Source organism: Terrapene carolina, unplaced genomic scaffold (genome assembly GCF_002925995.2).
Source record: "Terrapene carolina triunguis isolate 2854851 unplaced genomic scaffold, T_m_triunguis-2.0 Scaffold58, whole genome shotgun sequence".
Lineage (NCBI taxonomy): Eukaryota > Metazoa > Chordata > Testudines > Emydidae > Terrapene > Terrapene triunguis.
The window spans coordinates 55,597,821-55,622,321 of NW_020664409.1; the positions used below are offsets into that span (position 1 = coordinate 55,597,821).

Here is a 24,501-nt window from a genome sequence, read left to right on the forward strand (position 1 = left end):
CTTGCCGTGGTATGGCGTCTGCAGGAGAGCAGAGTGGCAGTGGAAGTGGTGGTTGGAAGACCAGTTTTGCAGACTACTGCACCGTCTGCTGCCAGAACACAACAGCAGCGGTGTCCGTTAGGTGAGCTGCGTGGGCTGCACGCTTGCCATGGTATGGCGAGACAAGAGCAGGAGAGCAGAGTTGCAGCAGAAGCGGCGAATGACAACAGTCATATAGAGGACCTGCGAGACCACCAGGAGAGCAGAGTGGCAGCGGAAGCGGTGGTTGGAAGACCATTTTTCTGACCTATTGCATCGTCTGTGGCCAGAGCAGGAGAGCAGAGTTGCAGCAGAAGTGGTCATTCGATGACGACAGTTAGCAGTCCTACTGCACCGTCTGCTGAAAGCAGTATGGCGCCCACACGGAAAAAAGGTGCGAAACGATTGTCTGCCGTTGCTTTCACGGAGGGAGGGGCGATTGATGACATGTACCCAAAACCACCCGCGACAATGTTTTTGCCTCATCAGGCATTGGGAGCTCAACCCAGAATTCCAATGGGCAGCGGAGACTGCGGGAACTGTGGGATAGCTACCCACAGTGCAACGCTCCGAAAGTCGACGCTAGCCATGGTCCTGTGGATGCACTCCACTGACTTAATGTGCTTAGTGAGGACACACACAATCCACTGTATGAAATCGCTTCCTAAAAATCGACTTCTATAAATTCGACCTAATTTCATAGTGTAGTCGTACCCTTAGTTCCAACTACTTCAGTGAGAGCCATACAAGTGTACATAGCAGAATTGGACCCAGGATCTTTTAGGGGAACATACCTGATTTTTTTGCTAACATTAACATTACTTCCTTCCTGGGGTCTTTGCAGAGGTTCTTCTCTGTTATGTGGAGACCTATGTAGCTCAGATAAAATAACAAATTTTGGTTTTCCTTTTCCAGAAGGATTGTAATAAACAGGAACAATGGGATGGCCTGTTCCAAAGTCATCTGCAGGATACAAAGAATTAAGTATTAATGTAATATTTCAAGTCAAAGTATGACTTCATTTTGCTAGTTATTATATGGCTTGCAAGTTTTAATATTTTTGTTATGTACAAATAATAAACTAAATGGTAGTGTAGACATGGTCTTAGTGGGAGATGAGACTATTCAGCACCTCCTACAATCAGACCCTTATTTTGTGAGATCTCATGAGATAGCAATTTGATATGGCATGATTGTAGATCACAATAAGCCCTGTCGCTAAAATTACATATCAGAGCTTATCAAGAAGCAATTGGAGAACTTCCATTAGTTCATTTATGTATAAATGCTTATTTACAAGCTATTTGAGCCACCTGAGTTTTAATGACTAGCCCTAAAATCTTGCAAGAACAGACTCTTTCACAAGCTTTCTTATATATCAGTACTTCCTGCATCCAGTTGGGTTGGAAATGCTGTGAAAATAGCCTTTATCGTTTTAATTATTTATTTATGCTTCCAGTCCTACTTGAAATCGAGAAAAGCAGAAGCACACAAAAATGAAAATTGAAAAAGTTAATTTTTTTAACCTCAAAAAAAGTTTAATTCAGGCTTGTTTGAATTTTATACCTAAATATTTTTTTGGGGAGGTGTGTTCTTATTTTATTTGCCTATTCAGACTGTAAACTTCCTGTGGGAGGGACAGAATCCTCTTGTGTGTCTTTACAGTACCAAAGACAAATTATTATAATGAATATAAACCAAGTGATAATACTAAATATGAACTAATTTGCCAACTCTCATATCTAGTTACATCAGTGGTGGGCAACCTGTGGCCCGTGGGCTGCACGCGGCCTGTCAGGGTAAACCGCTGGCAGGCCGCGAGACACTGTTTACATTGACCGTTTTCAGGCATGGCCGGCTGCAGCTCCCAGTGGCCGCGGGTCACTGTTCCTGCACTGCACTGATTGTGTGTGTATTTATCCCAAAGTGTTGGACAAGCATTCTTCTATATGTGAAAATCAGCCTTACAAAATTATCATGAACATTCACCATCACAGGCTCAAAATCTATTTGCCTATCCTTACCGTGATGCTGACAAGTTTAAAATAGAGGTGAGCCAGAACAAAAACTGAAGATCTAGATCTTCCTGATCAGAGAAGCTGAGGAGCTCCTTGACAGCCAGGTTCAAGAAACATCAGTACCCCAGGTAAAAAGGAGCTGCCCACCAAGGAGTCGGAGACAGAGGAGGTCAGAGAGGAAGACTGGCAGTTTGTAACTACCAGAGGCAAGAGGTCACGGAGACAGTCTACATGGTTGAAGATCGACAAGGATGGGCAGGCTGTGGCCACCAGAGAGAAGAGGACCAGGAAGAATTCCACGTAGCTGGAAGTTTCCAATAGATGCCAGGCCCTCAACTTGGAAACTGTGGAAGATACCTCTCAAGATCCAGCTGGTCACGGAAATGGAGACAAGTATGGGACTCAACTGTGGATGGCAGTTTAGCCCAACCTGTAAGAAAATCAAGCTTCCTCACAAAGATTTCTTCAACTGTCCAAGGAAAACTGATGATCCTTGTTGGGGATTCAATATTCCGAAGAATTGATAGAATTTTGTGCAAGGGTCAGGCAGACAACAGGACAATGAATTGCCTTCCCAGAACATAACACTAGATGTTGCTCTAAGATTGGATAGACAACTTTGAAGTTGACAGGAAGGGATCCATTGGTGCTGGTTTGTTAGAGCACTAATGACACTGAGTCATGGGACGTCTCGCAGATATCGCAGGGAACTTGGAAGTGTGCTGAAGAATGTCCAAGTGATATTCTCTGAGATCATTCCCGTCCCACAAGCAAAGGCAGGCACAAGGCAGAAGATTCTGAAAGTGAAACGCTAGCTAGAAAAGTGGTGTAGGTGGGATTTGGCTTTGTGGAACATTGGTCCACCTTCTATAGGGAGAGGGAGCTGTATAGTTTGGATGGCTTCCACCTCACTAGAAACAAGACCAATCTTCTCTGGGACAGGTTGACTAGAGTCGCCAAGAGGGTGTTAAACTAATAAAAAAAAGGGGAGGATAAAAAGAGGGAGGATATGAGCACTCAGCACAAAATTGAGATGTTGAGAACAAAATTAAATCAAGGAACCAAAGGACATGAAGAGAAGAAATTATTTAATTGCCCATATGCCAATGATAGGAGCCTGGGTAACAAACAAGTAGAAGTGGATTCCTCATTTATGAGCATAAATTTGATCTAGTTGGTATTACTGAAATCTGGTGGGATGGTTCCCATGACTGGAATGTTAAAAATCAATGGTCAAACCTATTTAGGAAGGATTGAGTGGACAAAAGGGGAGGTGGGACAAAAGGGGAGGTGGAATGTCACTATGTCAAAAATGGCATTATCCATTTCCAAGTCACTGATAATGCAGAAGAAAATGATCTTGAAAGCTAATGGATCAATGTCCTAACAGATAAGCAAAAGATGGAGTAGTTGATGTCTGCTATAGACCACAACTCCTAATACGTGCCAGTATTAAAACATCCTTGGAATGTCTAAATATTATAGATGACAATTTCCTAACTCAAAAAGTGTTGCAGCCAACACGGGGAATTCTAGATTACACCTCATCTCGATAGATAAAGAAAAAATTGGTCACGGAACTAAAAATTAATGGTAACTTGATGATGACTATAATGTGCAAACAGAGTTAAGTCCAGACCAGTTATATATCCTTGGTGCTTTAAAAGGGCCAATTTCACAAACTAAAAACAATTAGGAGCCAAATCAGCTGGGAGGAAGAATTTAATCAGAAAAATGTGAATGATAATTGGTAATTGCTTTAAGAACATTTTACTATTTGCCCAAAAAGACACAATCCCACAATTGAAGAAAAAGGCCATATTGGTTGAAAATACCAATCTGGTTTAGAGGGGGAGTAAAGCCAGCTATAAAAGTAATATATAAAAATGGAAGACAGCGGAAGTTGATAGTAATGAATATATATCAGGAGCTAGGAATTGTAGAAAAAGGAAGCAAAGGGACACAATGAGAAAGCTATGGCCAGCAGAGTTAAGGACTATAAGAAAGAGTTTTTAAAGTATATTAGCAACAAAAAGAATCCTGACAATGGTACTGGTCCATTACTAGATGGAAATGATATGGATATAATACAGAAAAGGCAGAAGTGTTCAGTAAATATATCTGTTCTGTAGTTGGGGAAAAAACAGATGATGTAATAACACTCTTTCCATTCCACTAGTATTTCAAGGGGACGTTAAAGAGCAGCTACTAAAGCTGAACATTTTAAAGTCAGCCAGTTTGGATAACTTGCATCCAAGAGTTTTAAAATAGCTGGCTGAGAAGCTCACTGGACCATTAATGTTGATTTTCAATAAGACTTGAAACACTGGGGAAGTTCCAGAAGACTGGAAGAAAGCTAATGTTGTGTCAAGAAACTATAGGCCTGTCAATATGACATCGATCCTAGCAAGATAATGGAGCAGCTGATACAGGACTCGATCAATAAAGAATTAAAGGAGAGTAATATAATTAATGGGTTTATGGAAAACAGTTCCTGTCAAACTAACTTGATATCTTTTTTTGATGAGAGATTACAAATTTGGTTGATACCGCATGACCTTTTTATTAAAAAACTAGAACAATATAAAATTAACATGGTACTCATTACATGGATTAAAAGCTGGTTAAGTGATGGGTCTCAAAATGTAATTGTAAGCAGGAAATCATCACCAAATGGATGTGTTTCTGTTGGGGTCCCACAGGGATCAGTTCTTCGTCCTATGCTATTTAACATTTTTATTAATGACCTGGAAGAAAATATAAAATAATCACTGCTGAAGTTTGAAGATGACACAAAAATTGGGGAAGTGGTAAATAATTAAAAGGACAGGTCACTGATACAGAGCCATCTGGATTGCTTGGTAAACTCCGCCAGAGCAAACAATATGTGTTTTAACATAGTTAAATATACATGCATATATCTAGGAACAAAGAATGTAGGCCATACTCACAGAATGAGGGGGTTCTATCGTGGGAAGCAGAGACTCTGAAAAAGATTCTGGAGCCATGGCAGACAATCAACTGAATATGAGCTTTGAGTATGATGCTGTGGCAAAAAGGTCTAATGCAATCCTTACATACATAAACGGGAATCTCGAGTAGGAAGAGAGAAGAAATTTGATCTCTATACTTGGCACTGGTGTGACCACTGCTGGAATACTGTGTCCAGTTCTGGTGTCCACAGTTCAAAAGGAAGTTGATAAATTGGAGAGGGTTCAGAGAAAAGCCAGAAGAATGATTAAAGGATTAAAAAACATGCCTCACAGCAACAAATTCAAGGAGCTCAATCTAGTTACTTTAACAAAGAGAATGTTAAGGTGTGACTTGATTGCAGTCCATAAGTACCTACATGGGGAATAAATATTTAGTATTGTGCTCTTCAGTCTACCACAGAAAGATATAACACAATCCAATGGCTGGATGTTGAAGCTAGATAAACTCGGACTGGAAATAAGGCACAGATTTTAAACAGTGAGAGTAATTAACTATTAGAACAACTTGTCAAGGGTCATGAAAGATCATCGATACTGTTTAAATCATGATTGGATGCTTTTAAAAAAATATGCTGTATTAATTATTTTGGGGAAGTTCTATGGCCTGCGTTATACAGGATGTCAGATGGGAGGTCCCTTCTGGCCTTGGAATCTGAATTTATTAATTAGATCTGAACCTTCCATCTTGGCCCAATCTTCAGCCTGAAGTTTGTTTCCAACATCTTTGCTGTGAGATAAAATTTTAGAGTTGTTATAATGTTGTAAATGATCATATTGTAAATGGAGTACTTGATTAGTTTGCTTACAGAAATGTGGATAAGCTGCATGCTCATCTGTCATGCTCTCTTCCTTGCTCTTTTTCCTAGAGGCTTTGGATGCTTTCCAATTCATTAGGAATTGTCTTTCCATTTCTTTTATTTCTTTGCCATCAAGGGATTCTGTGGAAAAAGGAAAACACACACACACTTTTCATAATAAAGTTAGTCAACTAAAAGGTTAAACTATTAAATATCTTATGTACACTGATATGTTTCCTTTTGCCAAAAATTGCTTACATTTTAGTTAACTTTGTCAGAAAAGAAATCAAGTGATAGATTATATCTTGAAAATTATTCATAAAGAAATGAATTTCATGTGTAACATGGCAGTTTTCAAATGCATGGGAAAGAGACTATCAATTATTTGTATGGTTTGCAAGGAGAATGTTTGATATCCAAATTAAGACGTGATAGTGAGAGTGCAGGGGTCTAAAAAGAGAGCATACATTTATGCAGGACATATACATTTATAAGGGCATAAGGAAGTACACACTTGCAACCAAAACCTGCCTGCATTACTCATCAAATAGTCCCACTGACCTCTTGGGGCCACCTGTATGATGTAAGAAAGCACGATTTGATCCTTTATCATAACTTCACTCACTCTGTAGTGCAGTAGGACCCACAGTTCTAGCATGATTTGACTCCATCCACATTTCCAAATTAAGTATCTTGTTTGACTACAACTTAGGCCTGGTCTACACTTAAAAAATAGATCAACTTAGCTACATTGCTCAGGGCTGTGAAAAATATTGTGCCTTGGGTGCCGTAGTTAGGTCAACTTAACTCTTGATGTAGACATGCCTAGGTTGATGGAATAATTCTTCCGTTGACCTAACTACCATTCTTGGAGAGGTGAATTAACTACATCGACAGAAAAACCTCTTCCATCAATGTAAGAAGCATCAACATAAAATGCATAGTTAAGACACCCAAACTACCTTAACTCTACCCTGCAGTAACGCTACAAGGGGAAAAAAATGAAAGATATCTTTAAAAATCAGTATCGCCTAATTTGGGACCACAAACACAGAAAAGCCTGAATTATAATTGTATGGATATGCCATAGTATCACTCCTTTTTAGTAAACTGTACTTTTGTTAATAATAATAAGTTGAGTCATAAGCAACAGGGTTTTTTTTAGCTTATTAATCAATTTAAACTATATAACTTGTACAATAGCTTTTAAAAATTATATTTACCCCCTGACATTAATGTGGAGGACATTACTTGGTTTCATAGGAGTTTCACTGTAATTCAAAAATAGATAATGTGCCAACTATATTTTTTTAAGTGGAAAGAGTTCTAACCATACTCTTTTACCTAGAGTTTTTGACTGTATAATAAGCCTGTCCCTGTATTTTGGTTTGCGGCAAACAGGATTCCCTTTAAGATCCATTCTGCACAGCTTGGTCCATTTGTTCAATACAAACTCCAAATCCTGCAATTAACAGAAGAAAAGAGAAAAACCAAGACTGTTGCTTTATCTTGAGACTGTAGATGATATAGTTCAGTAATCATGCTGGTTGTTCATTGAAAAGTCTTCTTTTGGACTTCTGGGTGTAAAATTAAGTATGTGTGTTTGTAGGACTGGGGCTTTGTATTACACTTTTTGAATGCAGCACAGTATTTTACATAATAGAAATAGGAAGGCAGTGATAGAAACATTTACGATCAAATACAAAGTGAGTGATGGCAAGCTGACATGCCAATCATCATCCGTTGGTTTTGATTCTTTATTTCTGACACTCCCCTCTAGAGTCAGGTTTTCACATCCCAAGACAATTGTCTAGCACTAGTTCCTATGATAAAAATCCTCAACTAGCTGAGGCGCTTCCAAATGGGAGGAATATGGTTATGGAAAGAAGCCAGAAAGCAACAGTACTAAGTAGGACTGGTTCAGACATATTGTAACAGAAGGGGACTCCGGGTCAAGAAGAGAGTGGGGAATGCAACAAGCTGTAGGTCAAATCTTTCCATAAAGGTATTAGGTTACCAGTCCCATGGTTTTGCTTTGCTTGTACTGGACTTGGTGCTAACAACATTCATTATCCTAGAACTGTAAGATGTTGTCTATCATTTTAAATAGTAAATGCTCAGTCCAGGCTCTGATGTTGTCTAATCAGATTTCCATACACTCTGAGCCTATTTTTGCAAAAGCTCTGGCTGGTGGCAGAAGTTTCTTTTGGTTGATTTTGCAGTGCCTCTGGAAAGCCAAATAGAGCAGAGACTTTATCTGAATAAGTCTATTGACCTCCACCTAGTGCTTACCCTATTTTCATGCAGGAAAAATTGATTGCTGAAGAAGCATTTTTGGAGGTGTTAAAGATTTTCTAACTCAGAGCACCATTGATCAGTAATGACAGGAAAGCTCAGGTCCGACAACGGCTCTAGCCTGAAAACCAGTATTTTATGGACATGCATAAAATCTGGTCTATCTTCATCATAGACCAGATTAGACAAGCTTCGCTTGTGGGAGAGCATGGAAACTTCTATTGGGTTAGTTGGGAAGACCACAGAATAGGGTCCTGATACCAGGCAACAAAAACGTTAGCACTCGGTAGCTGAACACAAGAAAGATCCTCTGTTTTTAGGATATAATAATGCTACTTGCAGACAATTGTCTTTGCCATCATACTTTTAAATGCCAGACACTGGAGAAAAGCCAGTCAAGAAGACAGTAATGTGAGTAACATATGCATATGTTTTTATATCACACATAGGAGGAGAAGATATACAGCCTTTTGCATCATAAAAGGCCCTTAAAAATATAATTCTACCTGTACAGGCTTCAGAAATTCATAGGACAGTGGACATTTCATGCAAAAATTGATTAAAAAAAATAAAACTAAAATCTGGCAAATCATGCTGGAAAAATATAATTTACACAAGACATAGTAACTCCCCTACATATCTGTGGGTGGCCAGTTACATTCTTGGCCCAAATAGTGAAACATTTAAAATGTACCTTTCTGCAGTCTGGGTTTCTGTCTGGTAAATCAAGGGCAATATGACCTAGATCAAACTTTTTCTGTCTTTTAACTTCAATATATTAAAGTTAACAAGATTTGAAGGCTATTCATAAGTGCTTAGTAAGTTGCTCCATTCTATTCAAAGAGCCTACCTTCTGAAATACACATGGTCCAAAATTTCCTTCCAATGTTACTCTGAATATGAATCCATATAGTATGTGGCTGTATAGAGCATTTGAGAAGAGATTCTAAAGGCTATGTATGAGAGCGAGAGAAGAGGTGGATAATACTAGAACTGATGTACCATAGTTGTAGAAACATCTGCTGAATGAGGATCAGCATTTCATAAACCAGAAAATTTGGACAATTTTCATGGCTTGATAGCAAAAGTCAAATACCTGCTGATCCAAGTTCATAGGTCCTCCTTCAAATTCAGACTGCAAAATTAATAACAATGTGCCCCATCATCTACTCTGTCTCTGAGAGTAGAGGGGACTTAAATCCAGGGGGGATGCAGAAGATGATACTCTACTGCATCATTCCACTCTCCTTCCAATCTGATGAAAGCCACTCTGTACGTGTACCATGTGGTTTAGGATTCATGGGTAGAGAATAAGGGGACAAAGGAAAAGGCAGCATGAACCTCCTCCTTCCAAACAAAAACCCATGGGACTTTTGCAGGTAAGTTAATGCTTACACCCACTTCTCCACTCCATAGTTTGGAACTGTTTAAGGGTAGATCTGGAGTAGCAGCCTGTGGGAAGCCCAGGGGAGAACAGTTCCTGGAGAAGCCATGCTGATAGAGTGAGTGCTGAAGGAAGTCCGAGAGGTGACAGCTGCAGTATGGAGACACAAAACTTTCTTCTTGTGGAACTTCCCAGGTGGGAACAGTCCACCTAGGGAAACGTTGTTAGTTCCATAACATTAATTACAAAGGAAGACTATCAGTATCTGTCTGCATAATACTGTGATAACATAACTGTTTAGTAGATTCAGTGTATACCCCCCCTCCCTCAAAAAAGTGTTAAATAACTTTAGGAAAAAGACATTTTTGCCTGGGCTTATTTAAAAAGAAAATATTTGGCCAGCATAATTTATTATTTTGTTCTTATCTGGGCAATCAGCCATTGTCTTGAAAAATGTTTAATAAGTATTAGATTTCCCTTTAAAAGAATTAATTCAATTAATATAGGTTTTTAGAACACAAAACTGTATATTACTTAAAACCATAACATGTAACCAGCTAAACTTTGATGAATGTACAGAGTGCTGTAGATTTTCATGAGCAGTTACTCACTTGATAAATGACCCAGAACATACTCAGTCTAGTGTATGTTTATCTAAGAATACACTAATCCTGTGCTGAAATATGATTAGCCTTTCGATATGCTCTAGTTGTTCATTGCCTTCCTGTCTCTAATAAAGTGCTTTCACTTTCTAGCTTTCAATAAACTGTACTAAAGGGACCAGACACTTTTCTGGGCAGTCTCTGTTTGATAAATGATCATGTCATGCTATCACTTTGAGGTCTGCTACAAAATATTGAAGAGCAAATTATATTCCACATATAGGAGGTGAGTGCCTCAGTAGGCTGCTGTAGTACTGGCAATAACCTTCTTCACAATTAATGATGGCCATTTAAGAACTAGTATTTGACCAGTGTGCTCCAATTTTTATTGGAAATGTCTAGCTCAGCTGCCCTAACTACATCTACAGACAGCAATTTGTCACCATTCTGACTACCTGTCATAATCTATTTGAGAAAAAATCTATAATTTTTCTCTTGTTCCTGACTGAATTGTGAAGTGAATGAATTCATCTTTTTTGATATCTTCTTGTCATAATCAATACTGGCCAGAGGTTGAATAAATTAAAGACTTTGAACATACAGATGGTTTTATATAGGTCTTTTCAGTATTTTCTATATCAAACATAACATTTACATAGACATTAGATCATATTCTTCTCAAAATAAAGGTTTGTTGATTTAAGTTTTTATAAAAACAACAGAATATTTCCAGCACTTAGTAAAGTTCTAATTGAAACAGGTTTTTTTTTTTAAAGCAAATAAACATCCCTTTCAGTATTTGCACCCAAACATAACAAAACAGCATCCTGGTAGTGTGCGTGAACCTGACTAGAAACAAAAGTGAAATTGCTAGTTTACTTTCATTGTCCAGACATAGAGAAATGAAAAAGCAAACAAGCAGAAATAGGAAAAAGTAGAAAAGAGATTTTTAAAAAAAATATTTAATTTGGAAGAATCCCAGGTGTTATTGATAAAAAGAGCTTTTTTTAAATTGTGGTTATCTAAGTTATCTCTTGACAGTGCTGCTAATGTTAGTAAAAGGCATGCTAAGCATACATCAACTTATAAGTGAGCCAATTTAAAAAAAACAGCTGTAAGTAGTTTCATGTACTGTACATGAACCTGGCTCCCTCCTGCTAGTTTTTGTGGTTTTATAACAACATTTTCTTTTTCTTAAAAATGATCTTCTTTTCCCTGTTGCTGTGTCAGAACACTCACAAAAACAAAAATGAAAACTGACTAATTAGCTAACTACACTTAGGAAAGGGAAAGACTGTCAAATAATCCAAATAAACAAATATAGAGAATATATTTTTCTTTAATTATCTTCAGTTATTTGAATATTAGATATTACTTTTATAACAGTATGTAGAAAATGTTCAGGCAGAAATGTGATTTTTAAATCAAAGTTGTTCGTTAGATTTTAGCTTGTCTGTTGTTTTTATTTTCAGCTTCCTGGCATCAGTGTACAGCAATTTATGGTCTTACAACAATAAAGTTGGTTGGTTGGTTGGTAAGAAAATTATCTAAAGTCTTGTTAAAATTGCCGTCAGTGCAGTTCAGATCACATTTGATTATCCAAACCTCACTTTTCTGAAACAGGGTCATGTTCCCTCATGTCTATTAATGAAACTGAAAATTCCCTTAATTGTCCAAATCTTCAAGTATATGAATTTATTAGTCTTAATCCTCAATTATGCTGAGCTCAAGCACAGCACAGGTGCGGGGGGTGGGTTTATTATGCTGCCATAACAAAACTGAACTAAAATGTTATGTTCAGAGAAAAAGATAATTGATATAGTTATACTGGACAAACCTCATACAACAGTGAAAAGGGTGTAGAGGAGATGCTTCATGTCACCTAGTTCTGTTATGCCTTTCATACTTTCTTCTCCTGCACAGACTACTATTCCATTCCCACTGTCATTTACCTCTCCTGCACAGACTACTTAATGTTCTCACTGTTGCTATTAAACTCTGCAAAATCCTTGATGGCTTTCTAGCCCCCGCTCCTCTTCTCTGCCTGTCATTTCTCACCACTGCACAGACTCTGAGGCCTTCTGCCCTCTCTCCTCTGCCCGCACTATTGTTTCCCACTTTTGCCCACAACATCTAACAATACCTGATTTCCTTATCTGGTCTTCTTGCTGTTCCCCTCTCCTGCACAGCGGGAAAGTACAACTTTAATTTGCCATCCAAATCTTTGCACCTTGTTGTTACTTGATTTAAATTATAAATATACAGTAAAGACTTAAAATCTACTTTCCTTTTCATTTTTTTTTATGTTGAAGAAACAGTGAAAAGACACCAGTGAAAAGAGAAGTGTCACTACTGAGACTTTCCTTAACAAAAGCTAAATAATGACATGTTGATTTAGCAGGAATACTGCTAATATGTAGTAATTATTATTAGCCTCATTATACAGAGGTAACTGAGGCAGAGAAGTTAAGCGACTTGCTCAACGCCACATAAGGAGTCATTTCAAAGGCAGTATTTGAACCTAGCAGCTGATTGTTTTCACTCCAGTTCTGGATCACTAACATGATATTTCTACTGTTTCCTATCTTCAACCTTTTCTAACCCAGAGAGTCATAGCTCCAAAGTCTATATCTCTCTAACTAATTTAACATATCCAGACAGGTTACACAAAAATATTTTTCCGTGAAGTCATAGAGAGAAAAATAAGGGTGATAACATAAATGTAAAAGAACTGTCCCAAACTATGTGTCTTCCCATTTAAAGGCTTTGATGTGGCTGAGAGGCCATTTCCTGTTATAGTATAGAAAAAATTGTCAAGCTTGACATCTTTAAACCTGTATATATATATTTTAAACTGTAGCCTTTTAGAAGTAATTTGTCCATAATAATGATGGTATGTTTTTAAAAAAGGTAAACCATCAAGGATCTGAACTTAAAATAGCTACTGTACATGTTTAGGTGTCTGATTTGCTATCTTCCTACAAATGTATTTGGAAGAACTTTCATTTTGATGCTGACAATGAACGGAGCAGTTCTGTATAACTGGAGAGTTCCTTGATGATTTTATAAGCAGGAAATCTGTGGACTTTAATCTGCTGCAAATCTCTAGTGACATAGTGAGCACCCTGATGTTACATATACACTCTGTTCCTCTTTGGATAAGAAAGCTGACTTTACATCTGACAGTTGTTTTAGAACTGATTAAAATCATTTTGAAAACTGCAATTTGCCTTGGAAAGGAAAATTTGTGATTCAGTTTTTGAATATCACAATCTGGTGGTCAGTGTCTCAACCATAACTGGCCAGGCAAAGTGAGGCTCTACACTCAAATTCATGGCTTTGTCTGGAATGCAATAATTTTTGAATGCTGCATCCAATCAATTCCAAAATTTCAATAAACAGTTTAGGCATCATTATTGAGTCTGGTGAAAATCAGAAACTGGACATGGGAAAATGGGGGTGGGAAGAGAAGGTGGGGGGAGAGGGGTTGGACACAGAGCGCATGGCATCTAGTTAGCAGACCAATCAGCTTCACCAGGTCTGTAATTATCTGCTTGATGGCAGCCAATAACACCCCTCATCTCATCTCTGCTCTTCTTCCCAATAAAGTTTAAATTGTTCTCCCAGGCAGAAAGAAAAGAAATAATAATGGTGGGGGTAAATGGGAGAAACCTCTGGCATGAGAGATGAAGTTGGAGGTTGCAGGGAGTCCCTGAAAAAGAGGGGAATGGGAGGGTGGCACATATGGAGCTTGCGGGAATGGAGGGATTCAAGGAGTCACTGGCATGGGGAAAGAGCTCAACCTACAGAAGGAATAAAATGTGCAACCCTCTACTATTCATTTTACTATTACATCAGGTGCCATCCTTTTAACTATAGTTTCCAGAATAACATGAGCCACATCAGCCATGAAATTGACTGCTGTAGAAAACAAGTAAAGATATATTCCAAACTTCAATTTCTGATTGACTAATTAAATGTACCACTTCCCCCTACTTATTTTTATTTTCTTCTCCTTCCCAGGCAAGTTTTAGTTGGTTTGTATGAATAATATTATTACACAATATGTACAGGATTGAATAATATAGATTTGGCTTGCTGTTCCTCTTTTTCTCTTTTCTCAGTTACTGAATCAGAAAGAAGGCTAACAGTGGATTATTTATTTAGATAGGAATATATTCCTTTAAGAGAACTGGAATTGTTGCCTTTAGTATTTAGTTCAGTTTAAAAAACCTAACCCTCAATTTCAGAAGAAAACTAGCCTTTGCTGTAAATGTCTATGGCCTAAGTAAAATATATTAAACCTATTCATGCAATGTGCTTCTATAGACATTTATTTAAAATGTACCCTCCTGTGATGCCCCCAGCCTGTGCGGGTCTGGACATCACAAAACGTTCATCACATCTTTCAACTTCAGTCTCATGTGTTAATGTTATTCATTAGTGATATCTATATGAGGCAAGATACTGTTTAAATTTCTTTCTTTTTTTTTTTTTTTAATGTTGGGGGGAGGATATATCACATCTCACAGAAGTATATGACAGTTGACAAGGCAAATCCCTTCTAAGAAGATAAACTGTATTATTGAAAATATAGATCCAGAAAACTTGTTTAATGCATTTTATTTAAACTACATTCACTGCCGCAAAAAAAGATTGTAAATGCACTCAAGACCTCACTTTCTGTCTCATGTAGATTTCTTTATAACTGCTACTATGCAAGAGAAGGGCTCTTGCTTAGAAGACACTATGGTCCTTCTCCAAAAAGGGAATGGGTTCTATAGATTTCATGTCTCCCAAATGAAAGAAATTCAGTAGCCACTTTCATGACCACTGCTTATTATGATATTCTGGCAGAAATAAAATATCTGGTGTAATTTGAAGATGAGAAGAAGGGCTGAGACACTGGCCAGCCGATCAAATATCTAAGAACTGCCTTAACTCATTTACAATAAAAATGCTGACTAACGTGTGGGGATTTATGGCAGTTATCCCAAGACAGAGAACTAAAAATTGTAATGTGGTAAAATTTACTTGCAAATTAATTAAAAACAAGCCAAATCCAACATTCTGATGCCATGGGGCCTTTGCACTGTGGGCCTGATTCAAAGTCCACTGAGGTCTGAGGAAAGATTCCCATTTACTTCAATCTGATTTGGATCAAGCTCCGTAACTGGGGGCACAATAAATTATCAGAATGAAACAAATGTTGAACTGGCTATTAAAATACCTTAATAATAATGATCAGTGATTATTTTGATTTCACTCACACTAAATATTAAAAAAAACATTCTTTTTAATACCTTCACATGGTGAAGTTGGTTGTCAACTGCTATAAGATGAGAAATATTTTCCAGAAGTGCTAATTCTCCCAGTTCATCTATATTGTTATTGCTGATATTCAACACTGACAAAGATTTCTGGAAGAAAAAAGGAAAAAAATACAATTATTTTCTTACATTGCAAAAGTGTAACAGTAATTCCTTTGAGAAAATTCTGTCAGCAGGGCCACATTGTGAATTTTGTAAGGTTTGGCTGAAATGTGTAAATGAGACTACACAGGATTGTCTAATATTTCACATAACCTTTGATGCTGGATGTGCATTTCCTCTGTATAGGGGCTTGAGGGTTCCCACAAGGATATGTATTTTGGGTCATGAAGTCAACCTGCAACAATGTTGTATCTCTACTGTTTTCATAATATAATGCTTAGCATTTATATAGCATTTTTAATTTGAATGTTTCAAACTGCTGTATAAAGGTGGGTAAGTATGACCCAAAGAACTCTTGGTGCCAATTGGCAGACGGCACGGGGTGCAGAAGGCTTTACAGGGATCCACTGGGTCAGATACTGCATAACAGTTCACCAAAGGGTGGCATGTGAGGTCTCTACCGTGAGCCAGTTGCCCCCTGGACATTATAATTGTTGCAAAATGTATGTGTAGATAATATTAAGGAGCTATGTATCTATACTGAAAATCATGTTCTTGACGTCTTGGAGTTAAGGTAGGTCACCAGGGGATGACATACCTTGCAGATGTTCCTTTCAGGCAGAAGGTAACTGACACTTATTTCCCTGTCTCGTCATTTGTGTATTGTATGCTGTGACGCTTCCTGGGGGTACCCAGGATTGTAAGGCAACTTGCTGCCACCTGCCCTTAGCGTGAGGAAGCCTCATCTATGCCTGGTAGGGGTCAGTTCTCCAACTCCACCAGCCATGAGCAACACCAGCACTCGACTCCAGGACTTGCAGGCCCCGCTGTTACTTTGCAGGTTAGTGATAGGGACACTCCAACCCTCAAGCCCACTGAGCATCTCCCTGGAGTGTCCAACTCCTGGGCGTCCTGAACACTAACAGTATTCACCAATCCACTACTTCCAAAGAAACAGCTTACCAGTTTCACTTTAGATCACCACTCAGCTTAATTCAAAGCACTTAGTTTTATTTATAGGGAAATCAAGCATACATTTATTTAACAAAGAATAGAGATTCAAGTAGAAGTATTGGAAACAAAAGGTTACATATAAAATAAAATTATAACGCATTCTAGAACCTAAACTAAATTAACAAGATACTCATGTGTAATAAAGTGTTGCTCACCCCAGATTCTTGCAATGCACTGCTAAGCAGGCTGTGACCCTTTTTTCAGACACATGCAAGCTGTCAGTTTGCCTCCTAGGTGAAGGATTCCATGTGTTTCTTTGCACTCCAAGATATACCAGACCAATTCTTCAACTTTATTCATAAATAGGGCACCCCTTGCTGTTTGTTTCTTCCTGATGCAGAAACAAGAGGCACCCCTGATGTTCTTCTTCTTCCTCTCTTGTAGATTTCACAATCTCTCAATTTGTACCTGAGTGACAGTGGGGCCTGCAAGGCCTAGGGAAGAGTGCTTGTGTTGCCTGTGGGCTTCCTTGTGCTAAGGGCTGGTGGTACAGTAGTGCCTCACAAGTCAGAGGGCCATGAAAGCATCACGATAAGTATTAATAGCCCTAATTTCCGGATGCAGAGCTGAGACACAGAAGTTAATTGACTTGCCCATGGTCACACACCAAGTCTACAGAAGAGTTGGTATTAAAATCCATATCTTCTGACTCCCACATTCCTTGCTCTAACCACTAGATTATGTTGCCTTCCTTTCAGACCTGATCTCACAAACCTTGTTCATATGCACACTCCTTTCTCATATGCACAGTCCTATTGCCTTAGCCTTTCTTTTGGAACTTACCCTCTTGATGAGTCCAACAATGAATAAACATGAACTGGGCCTTTTAGTAATGTGCAACTTTTTGGAAAACAACACGAGGTAATCCATCATGGAACACTCTTTTAGAGTACCTATGGTGAGCCCGCTGTTCTATCCAGGGCCGCCGAGAGCGGGTTCGGGCCCCGGTGAAAACATTTTTTCGGGCCCCCCAGCAAGGGCGGACCGGCTAAACAGGGCCGACGAGGAGGGGGGGAAAGTCGGGCCCGGAATTTTTTCCAGTCCCGCAGAAAGGGCAGACCAGCTAAACAGTGCCGATGGGGGAGGGGGAAGCTGGGCCCCTTCCGGACCACCGGGCCTTGGTAATTTGTACCGGCTTCCCCCCTTTCTCGTCGGCCCTGGTTCTATCCCCAAAATAAATGTAGTTCAGGTAACATTTATCCAAATTAGCAAAACATTGTATACTTTTATGTCAAAGGAAAAAAAGGCACTTATGCGTTTAGGAACTGGAAAGAGGCATATTGAACTAGCATGTTTAAATCTAGGCTAGAAAAGGGACTAATTATTGCTTGACCATTGACTGTTTCTTTCAGCAGTGCAAATCTAGAAACCTAAATCCCTCCTAGAACCGGATCTGAAGAGTGAGCTCTGCATATCAGAAAAGGACAGAAGTTTTAGCTCTACCATTCTTCCTGTGCACACAATTAATAACCCAAATAGTGGTCCGCTGCTGGTTGGCAAAACAATAGTTGGTAATCCATGGAGAGATGACTGGGCTCATGTTTCTGACCCTTTCCTTGTTTCCAGCCATGAGAAACAAGAACAGATGGGAGAGGAAACGAATGTGAAGAGCAAAAATAGATACTGTGATTAACTTTGGACAAAAAGGACAAAAGACATCACTCTAAAGATGGTTGAAGAAAAACCTGATTATATTTCAGAGACTGAAAAAACTGTTCATCTTTTCATAAGGATTTTCCCCAGAATGCTGCCAAATTCATTGGCTGCTGGGTTATTAACTCTAAGTGCCACCTCTGAAAAAGTTTGCAAGCTTTGGATTCAAGAATTGAGTAATTGACTTCTCTATAATAAATCCCTTCTCTCTTTTCAACTTATTCACTGTTTATTTCTTCTGCATAAAGAAAATGTATCCTTCAGCTTCAGGCAAATAAATAAATACATTCCACAAATAAACAAGCAAACAGGTTGCTGGACTCCGCTGGACTGTGGCACTCCAGTTTTTTCCTAGCTATTTTCTAAGTTACATGGAGAGAAAAAAAAAATCAACCCTTTACAGATCCCACTTGAATGGAGGCCTTATAACTAAGGAAAAGGGGGCAATGTACAAAATATTGAGCCATCCACACTACCTTTCTTTCATAAGTCTATTGCAGGTGTTGGCAACCTTTGGCATGCGGCTCATCAGGGTAATCCGCCCACACTGCTTCCTGCAGCTCCCATTGGCCGGGAACGGTGAACCGTAGCCACTGGGAGCTGCGGGGGGCCATGCCTGTGGATGGGCAACGTAAACAAAATGTCTCACGGCCCGCCAGCAGATTACCCTGATGGGCCACGTGGTGAAGGTTGCTGACCTCTGGTCTACTGTCACTGCTTGTCAGAAAATTCATATATATGCTTACTGCCAGGGAATGAAGAGTTCTTGGATCAAACAAGAGCTTTTCTCCAAGAGGAAGCCGCTGGCTTTCAACATGTAGCTCTCTCAGTTCTTCTAATGTTTCCAAGCCCTCTACTACTGTGATGTAATTGCCCCCCAGATACCTGCAGAAAACAACATAAATGGGACTTAATGCAGTTTGAGGGCAAAAGAAAAACAAAACAAAGCAGATTCACACTCAAGTCTCAAAATAGAAATGAATCCCTTACAGGCATTATTAAACTGTAGCAATTAATGTGTTAAGGAATTGCAACTGAGTGAAGAATTCCTATTTAAACAGACTTGTATCCAACTGTACTATTTATAGATTAATAGATGCAAGTCTAGTCTATCAATTCTATTAGTCTATAGATAATAATACTCGTTAAATCTTCTGTAAAAGAAGACAGTATTTCAAACAGACTAAGTCTAATGATAAATTTCAAATAATATCCATTGCTACACAGTGTATGTGGTCACAAAATACTTGAATGGAAATATTATATAGCCAATGAAAGGTATTTATGATTTCTGGCAAGGCTCCTCCTTTGCCTCATCAGCCCGAGTTTCTGCTTTGGCAGTAGAGGCCTAAAGTAAATCAGTCCTACTTTGGAGGTTTTGAATGATTTGGGCTTTTTTCCCCAATGCTTACAAGGTGAGCCTCAAGGTAGGCACAAGTAGTTCTCTTAAGCCCAAAAAACAAACTCACAACACAAAAGAAATATATTTCCTTGTCCTTCTCCAAGGCGTTGACTTATTATGCTGGCATCTGGCTGCCAACCCTTCCCCAAACAGAAGTAAACTTGGTTGTTTCCCCTATAGCAGGGGTAGTCAACAGGCAGACCGTGGGCCAAATCTGGACCTCCAGTGCTTTTGAATGGACCCCGAAATCTTTTTATTTACTTATTATCATTACTGTTGTTATTTTCGCTGGAGTATTGATCTTGACTGTACCTTGACCAAGAAATTTGGACCTTGACAAAAAATGAGTGACTACCCCTGCCCTAAAGGGAGAAGGGCAGCCTTCTACCTAGAAGAAGCTTTTTCTCACTGATACCCTTAACCCTGCTGTAGCTTGTTTGGCATCCCTCTCTCTCACCAGAAGAGGGGCTTTTTAAGGTCACCAGCATCACTTAATTGGACTCAGGTGTCTCTAATTAACCTGAGGTAACCTTGTTTCAGTACATAGGGAAAAGAGCCTTCACCATTCTAGGATTGATATACCTGCCTTCCACCACATTCTCGGTGGTACTAAATAACAATCAGTTGATATTAACAAATAGATCACAAGCTTCAGCTTTTAGTTGGTCTGAGCAACCCAATTCAGCATCCAGAGAGGTTAAATGCTCTACTTAATACTTCCAGGTGGCGGTACATATTCAAGCACGTAGGCCTTGCTTGGTTTTACCTCCTAGATCTGATTCTCATCAAACACTCTCCCCTGCACCCTAGCTTTTATCATTCCTTTCCCTGCAACCACTGTAAAAAAAACCAAAAAACAAAAAAACAAACCACTTTCTTATAGCTGTCAGATCTGACTTTATCATGGATTTGAAAGACAACATTTAGCTTACTTACAAGGACAGGACTTCAATGCTTAACTTTTTCTTAAATTTCTTATTAATACATAATATACAATAACTTTTTTTTTATTTTTTCAAAATAAAAGACAATTTTCACTTACAGTTTCTCAAGTTTTTTCAGTGATGTGAGGTTCTCTATACATGAAATGCAATTGTTTTGCAGGTACAGGTGTGTTAGATTTGAAGCAAAGCATAAGTTATGGATTTGTCTAATTTGGTTATCATACAAATACAGGACATTAAGATTTCTGCACAAAGAGAGGTCATCCTGGAAGAAAGAATAAAATGATTATATTCAGCTCCCTTATAATCAACTTCTGGAGCCTGTTATTTTTTGCCTTAGATTCAGTTCTGCTGTATGATCTATCTGTAGATTTTCACCACTGACAAACACTAACTTTAATTCACCATTTATAGTAAACATAATTAAGCAACCGTCTCCTGGGGCAAAGACTGATTTTTCTCTTTAATGCTTTGCTGTATTGAAACTGAGAATCATGGCTCTCCCCAACCTGTGAACATGACTTAGTTTATGATCTCATTGTCTTCCCTGCCTTCTTCAAGTACATTTCAGGAAAACATCTGTTCAGTGGATTGCTGCCTCAAACAAACTGAAAGCTACCTTAATATGTCATTGGTGTAATGGAAAACAGTTTCTCAATTAAGAAAGTATAAAAACGTTGAATGTATTTTACTATATTTCCTCTTTTAAGATTTCACCAGAATCTGACCCTTCCTTGAAAGACATTCTTAAAAATAACCTGAAAAATATATAAAATTCTGCTAGCATATTTATATCGAAGTATTCCTAAGGCATCTGTCACCTTGGTATCTAAAGACCTGTTCTCCTGCAACTGGATCTTCATGGCAGACCCCTGCTCCTGGGCTTAGCTCTTTTAACTTCAATGGGGCTCCATGAGGGTGCAGGTGTTTACCTACATAGAATCCAGCCACAGGATCAGGGTGTAATACCTTTACAGTTCAAAACCGGGTTTAATGTTTTATTTTTAAGAAATCCATCCCTGGTTTGAGTTTAGTCAGTATCTTGAGGGAAATCAGAACTAATCCAGGCCCCACTGAAATCTATGGCAAAACTCCCATCATTAAGTTGAAAAGGAGCAGGATAGAGCTCACAGTTTGCAGGTTTACTCTTTTAAAATTAAGTACCATTATTTTTAAAATGGTTAGACCAAAGAGAGCAAATTAATTCACTAATGAAAGGTATAACCTGTGCAATTTTGGACAACCATCATACTGGTCCAAATTTATTAGCCTCAATAGCCTCACTTGACCTATATCCCATCCTGTTTCTCTCCTTCCCCTTCCCAACCTTCCTCCAAAATGCAGGGAATAAATCATAGGCAAGTGCAAAGAATTTGCTACAAGTTAACAACTCTTCCATAAGATTCCTAAGAGAAGAAAAAAGAGCTATTTAAAAATGAAAGTAGTGCTGTATTTTAGCAGCATTTGAGACTATTACTACCTCTTTAAAATAATGAAAAATCTGAGCTGCAGAGTTTCTGTTCTCCCCTTCCTCTCTTGGTCATTAATTAGTTACAGTACTTTTATTAGGTATTATTTGCATTGCAGCAATGCCCAAAGGTCCCTAATTATCATCAGTGCACTGGGTAAGCTTTACAGCTCACATTTTTCATGAACTTAATAAGGTGGCAAATGTCTCAAATTAAATTAAAAGATAGCAAACTAATTTCATTTTTAAAACAATAACTATATATTTGCTTCTTCTATGGAATGTTACGAAAGAGATTTTAAACTTTAACCTTTCTTAAACTACAAAACATTGTTTAACATTTGAAAGGCAGAAAGCTACTGAGTGCATCTCTCTTCTTCAAAGCGCAATTGCTTTTATATACTTTTCTTTTAATAAAAAAATATTAGGTAAAATAGCTGATGTGCCCAATACATCCTTCCTGTGTGCTGGATACATAGGTTACACCCCCCACTTTCATGCAGGTAAAAATCCCAACTGACTTCAATGAGAGTTTTGCCTGCCATAAGAAAACAGAATAAGGCCAATGGTGAAGAACAATTTTGTTGGTCAGTGGGAATTATAAAACACTGAAGTGTGTGAATATCTGAAAGAACTACAGGTACTATCACAGCTTTAAGGTGCTTATATTCCAAATATCTGTACATTCCAAATTAATCGTATGTACTGCCAAGTACACGCAGGCTCTCTCGGAGTATCTATTTTTAAAAATTCAGCAATGCATGCTACAATGTGTGTTTCCAAATAGACCTTTTAAAAAATCTGGTCAATTATAATGTTTTAAAATATAATATAGGGATCAGCATTGTCCTCCCAAAAATTAACAAATAATCAAAAACAGCACTAAAACATCCTAAAACCCCAGCTATAAAACTGAGTTAAAAAAATTAAAAGTAGTATTGTCATGATTTATGAAAAAGTTCTTACAATTGTATCAATATTTTTATCTGATAAGTTCAGGTGAGTTATCTTTCTCAGGTAATGTGCCAGAGATTCTTCTTTGCGGTTTTTGTGATTGATGCTTTTAGCAACTAGATCCACTGTTAGTCGAACCATAATTCTGTAATTAGCCAAATTTTCAGAGAAACTGTTTTGATATCACTAAGAATTCCATATATTCTTGTAAGTGGCTTTTCTAAAGTGCCTTAAAAATAAAATGAACAAATAAGATTACAGTGTTTTTATACAGAAACTCTGGCAAAGTTAAAAAAATATATTTTACCAAAAATCTCATTAAAGTTTAATGTAATTTTCCCCATGCAATTTCTTTCACATTTACTGCACGGCATTTATGTATAAACAGAAGCCTCCTCTTTTATAATCAACTGCTCCCTCCTGGTTTTCATCTTCTTGTTTTTGGAATTTTTCCAAAAAATAAATGATTATATCACAATATTTTGTTTGTTGTTTCAGTGTGTTTAAGATGCCTGCAACACCCATTTCTAGTCAATTTCATACTGAAACAGCACTACTGTCTGGAGCAGTAGAAATAATTCCTGGCCACTTTTACGTAAATAACTAATTACTGACAGTTTCTAACCTTAATTCAAAAACACTTATCAGTAGTTAATCAATTTACACCAAACCTAAGAAGCTTTAAGTGCATCTGATACCCTTAAGGATTGAAAAACTTAACTCTAAATTTACATTTGTCTTAAACTCTAAATTTAAATTTTACATTACTGGGGTTGGTGGCAGGTCTTATCCTAATGATCAGGGGTTCTCAAACTTCATTGCATCGCAACCCCCTTCTGACAACAAAGTTATTATGTGACCAGGGGGCGGAGCCCAAGCCCTGACACCCTGGGTGGGGGGAGAGGCAGCTGGAGCCTGAGTCTCACTGCCCCAAGTGGGGGTTGAGCTCAGGCTTTAGCGTCAGCCCTGGGTCCCAACAAGTCTAATACTGGCCCTAGCGACTCAATTTTGGGGTCCTGATAGGGTGACCAGACAGCAAATGTGAAAAATCGGGACAGGGGGTGGGGGGGTAATAGGAGCCTATGTAAGAAAAAGACCCCAAAATCGGGACTGTCCCTATAAAATCGGGACATCTGGTCACCCTAGGTTCTGACCACAGTTTGAGAACCACTGCTATAGACGCACCAATATGGAGTTGTACAATAGTTAACACAACTCTATAGTGCTGTCGGCGAGCACACAACTTTAAAGTGAGTAAAAATTTAATACTGAAAAATGCCAAACCTAGTTTTATCACTTAAAACACTGATAAGTATGAAAATAAAATATTAAAAGACAACTGCAGCCTAAATTCTTAGGGAGGACTGACCACATGCCAAGTCTAAAGTTCAGCAGTTTTCAGTTGTACATGTACAAAACAACTTTATTTAGTTTTATTTAATGGGGAAAGTATACTTTTTTTCCTGCTCATTTAATTAAAAATGGGCTGAGTAGATTCTCCTTAAACTTTCCCCCAGAATTTTGCCA

General features: G+C 38.3%; 1 protein-coding gene across 1 annotated transcript in view; it reads right to left on the minus strand.

Annotated features, from left to right (window-relative positions):
- PPP1R42 (protein phosphatase 1 regulatory subunit 42) overlaps window positions 1-23,195 on the minus strand; it is a 28,649-nt gene extending 5,454 nt beyond the window's left edge. The window contains 7 exon segments of the mRNA XM_029910470.1: window positions 813-981; window positions 5,836-5,967; window positions 7,171-7,288; window positions 15,411-15,527; window positions 18,953-19,091; window positions 20,651-20,817; window positions 22,987-23,195. Of these exon segments, the coding sequence (XP_029766330.1) occupies window positions 813-981; window positions 5,836-5,967; window positions 7,171-7,288; window positions 15,411-15,527; window positions 18,953-19,091; window positions 20,651-20,817; window positions 22,987-23,115 (971 nt within the window). The 5' untranslated portion in view covers window positions 23,116-23,195.
- Between the last annotated feature and the right edge of the window lie 1,306 nt (window positions 23,196-24,501).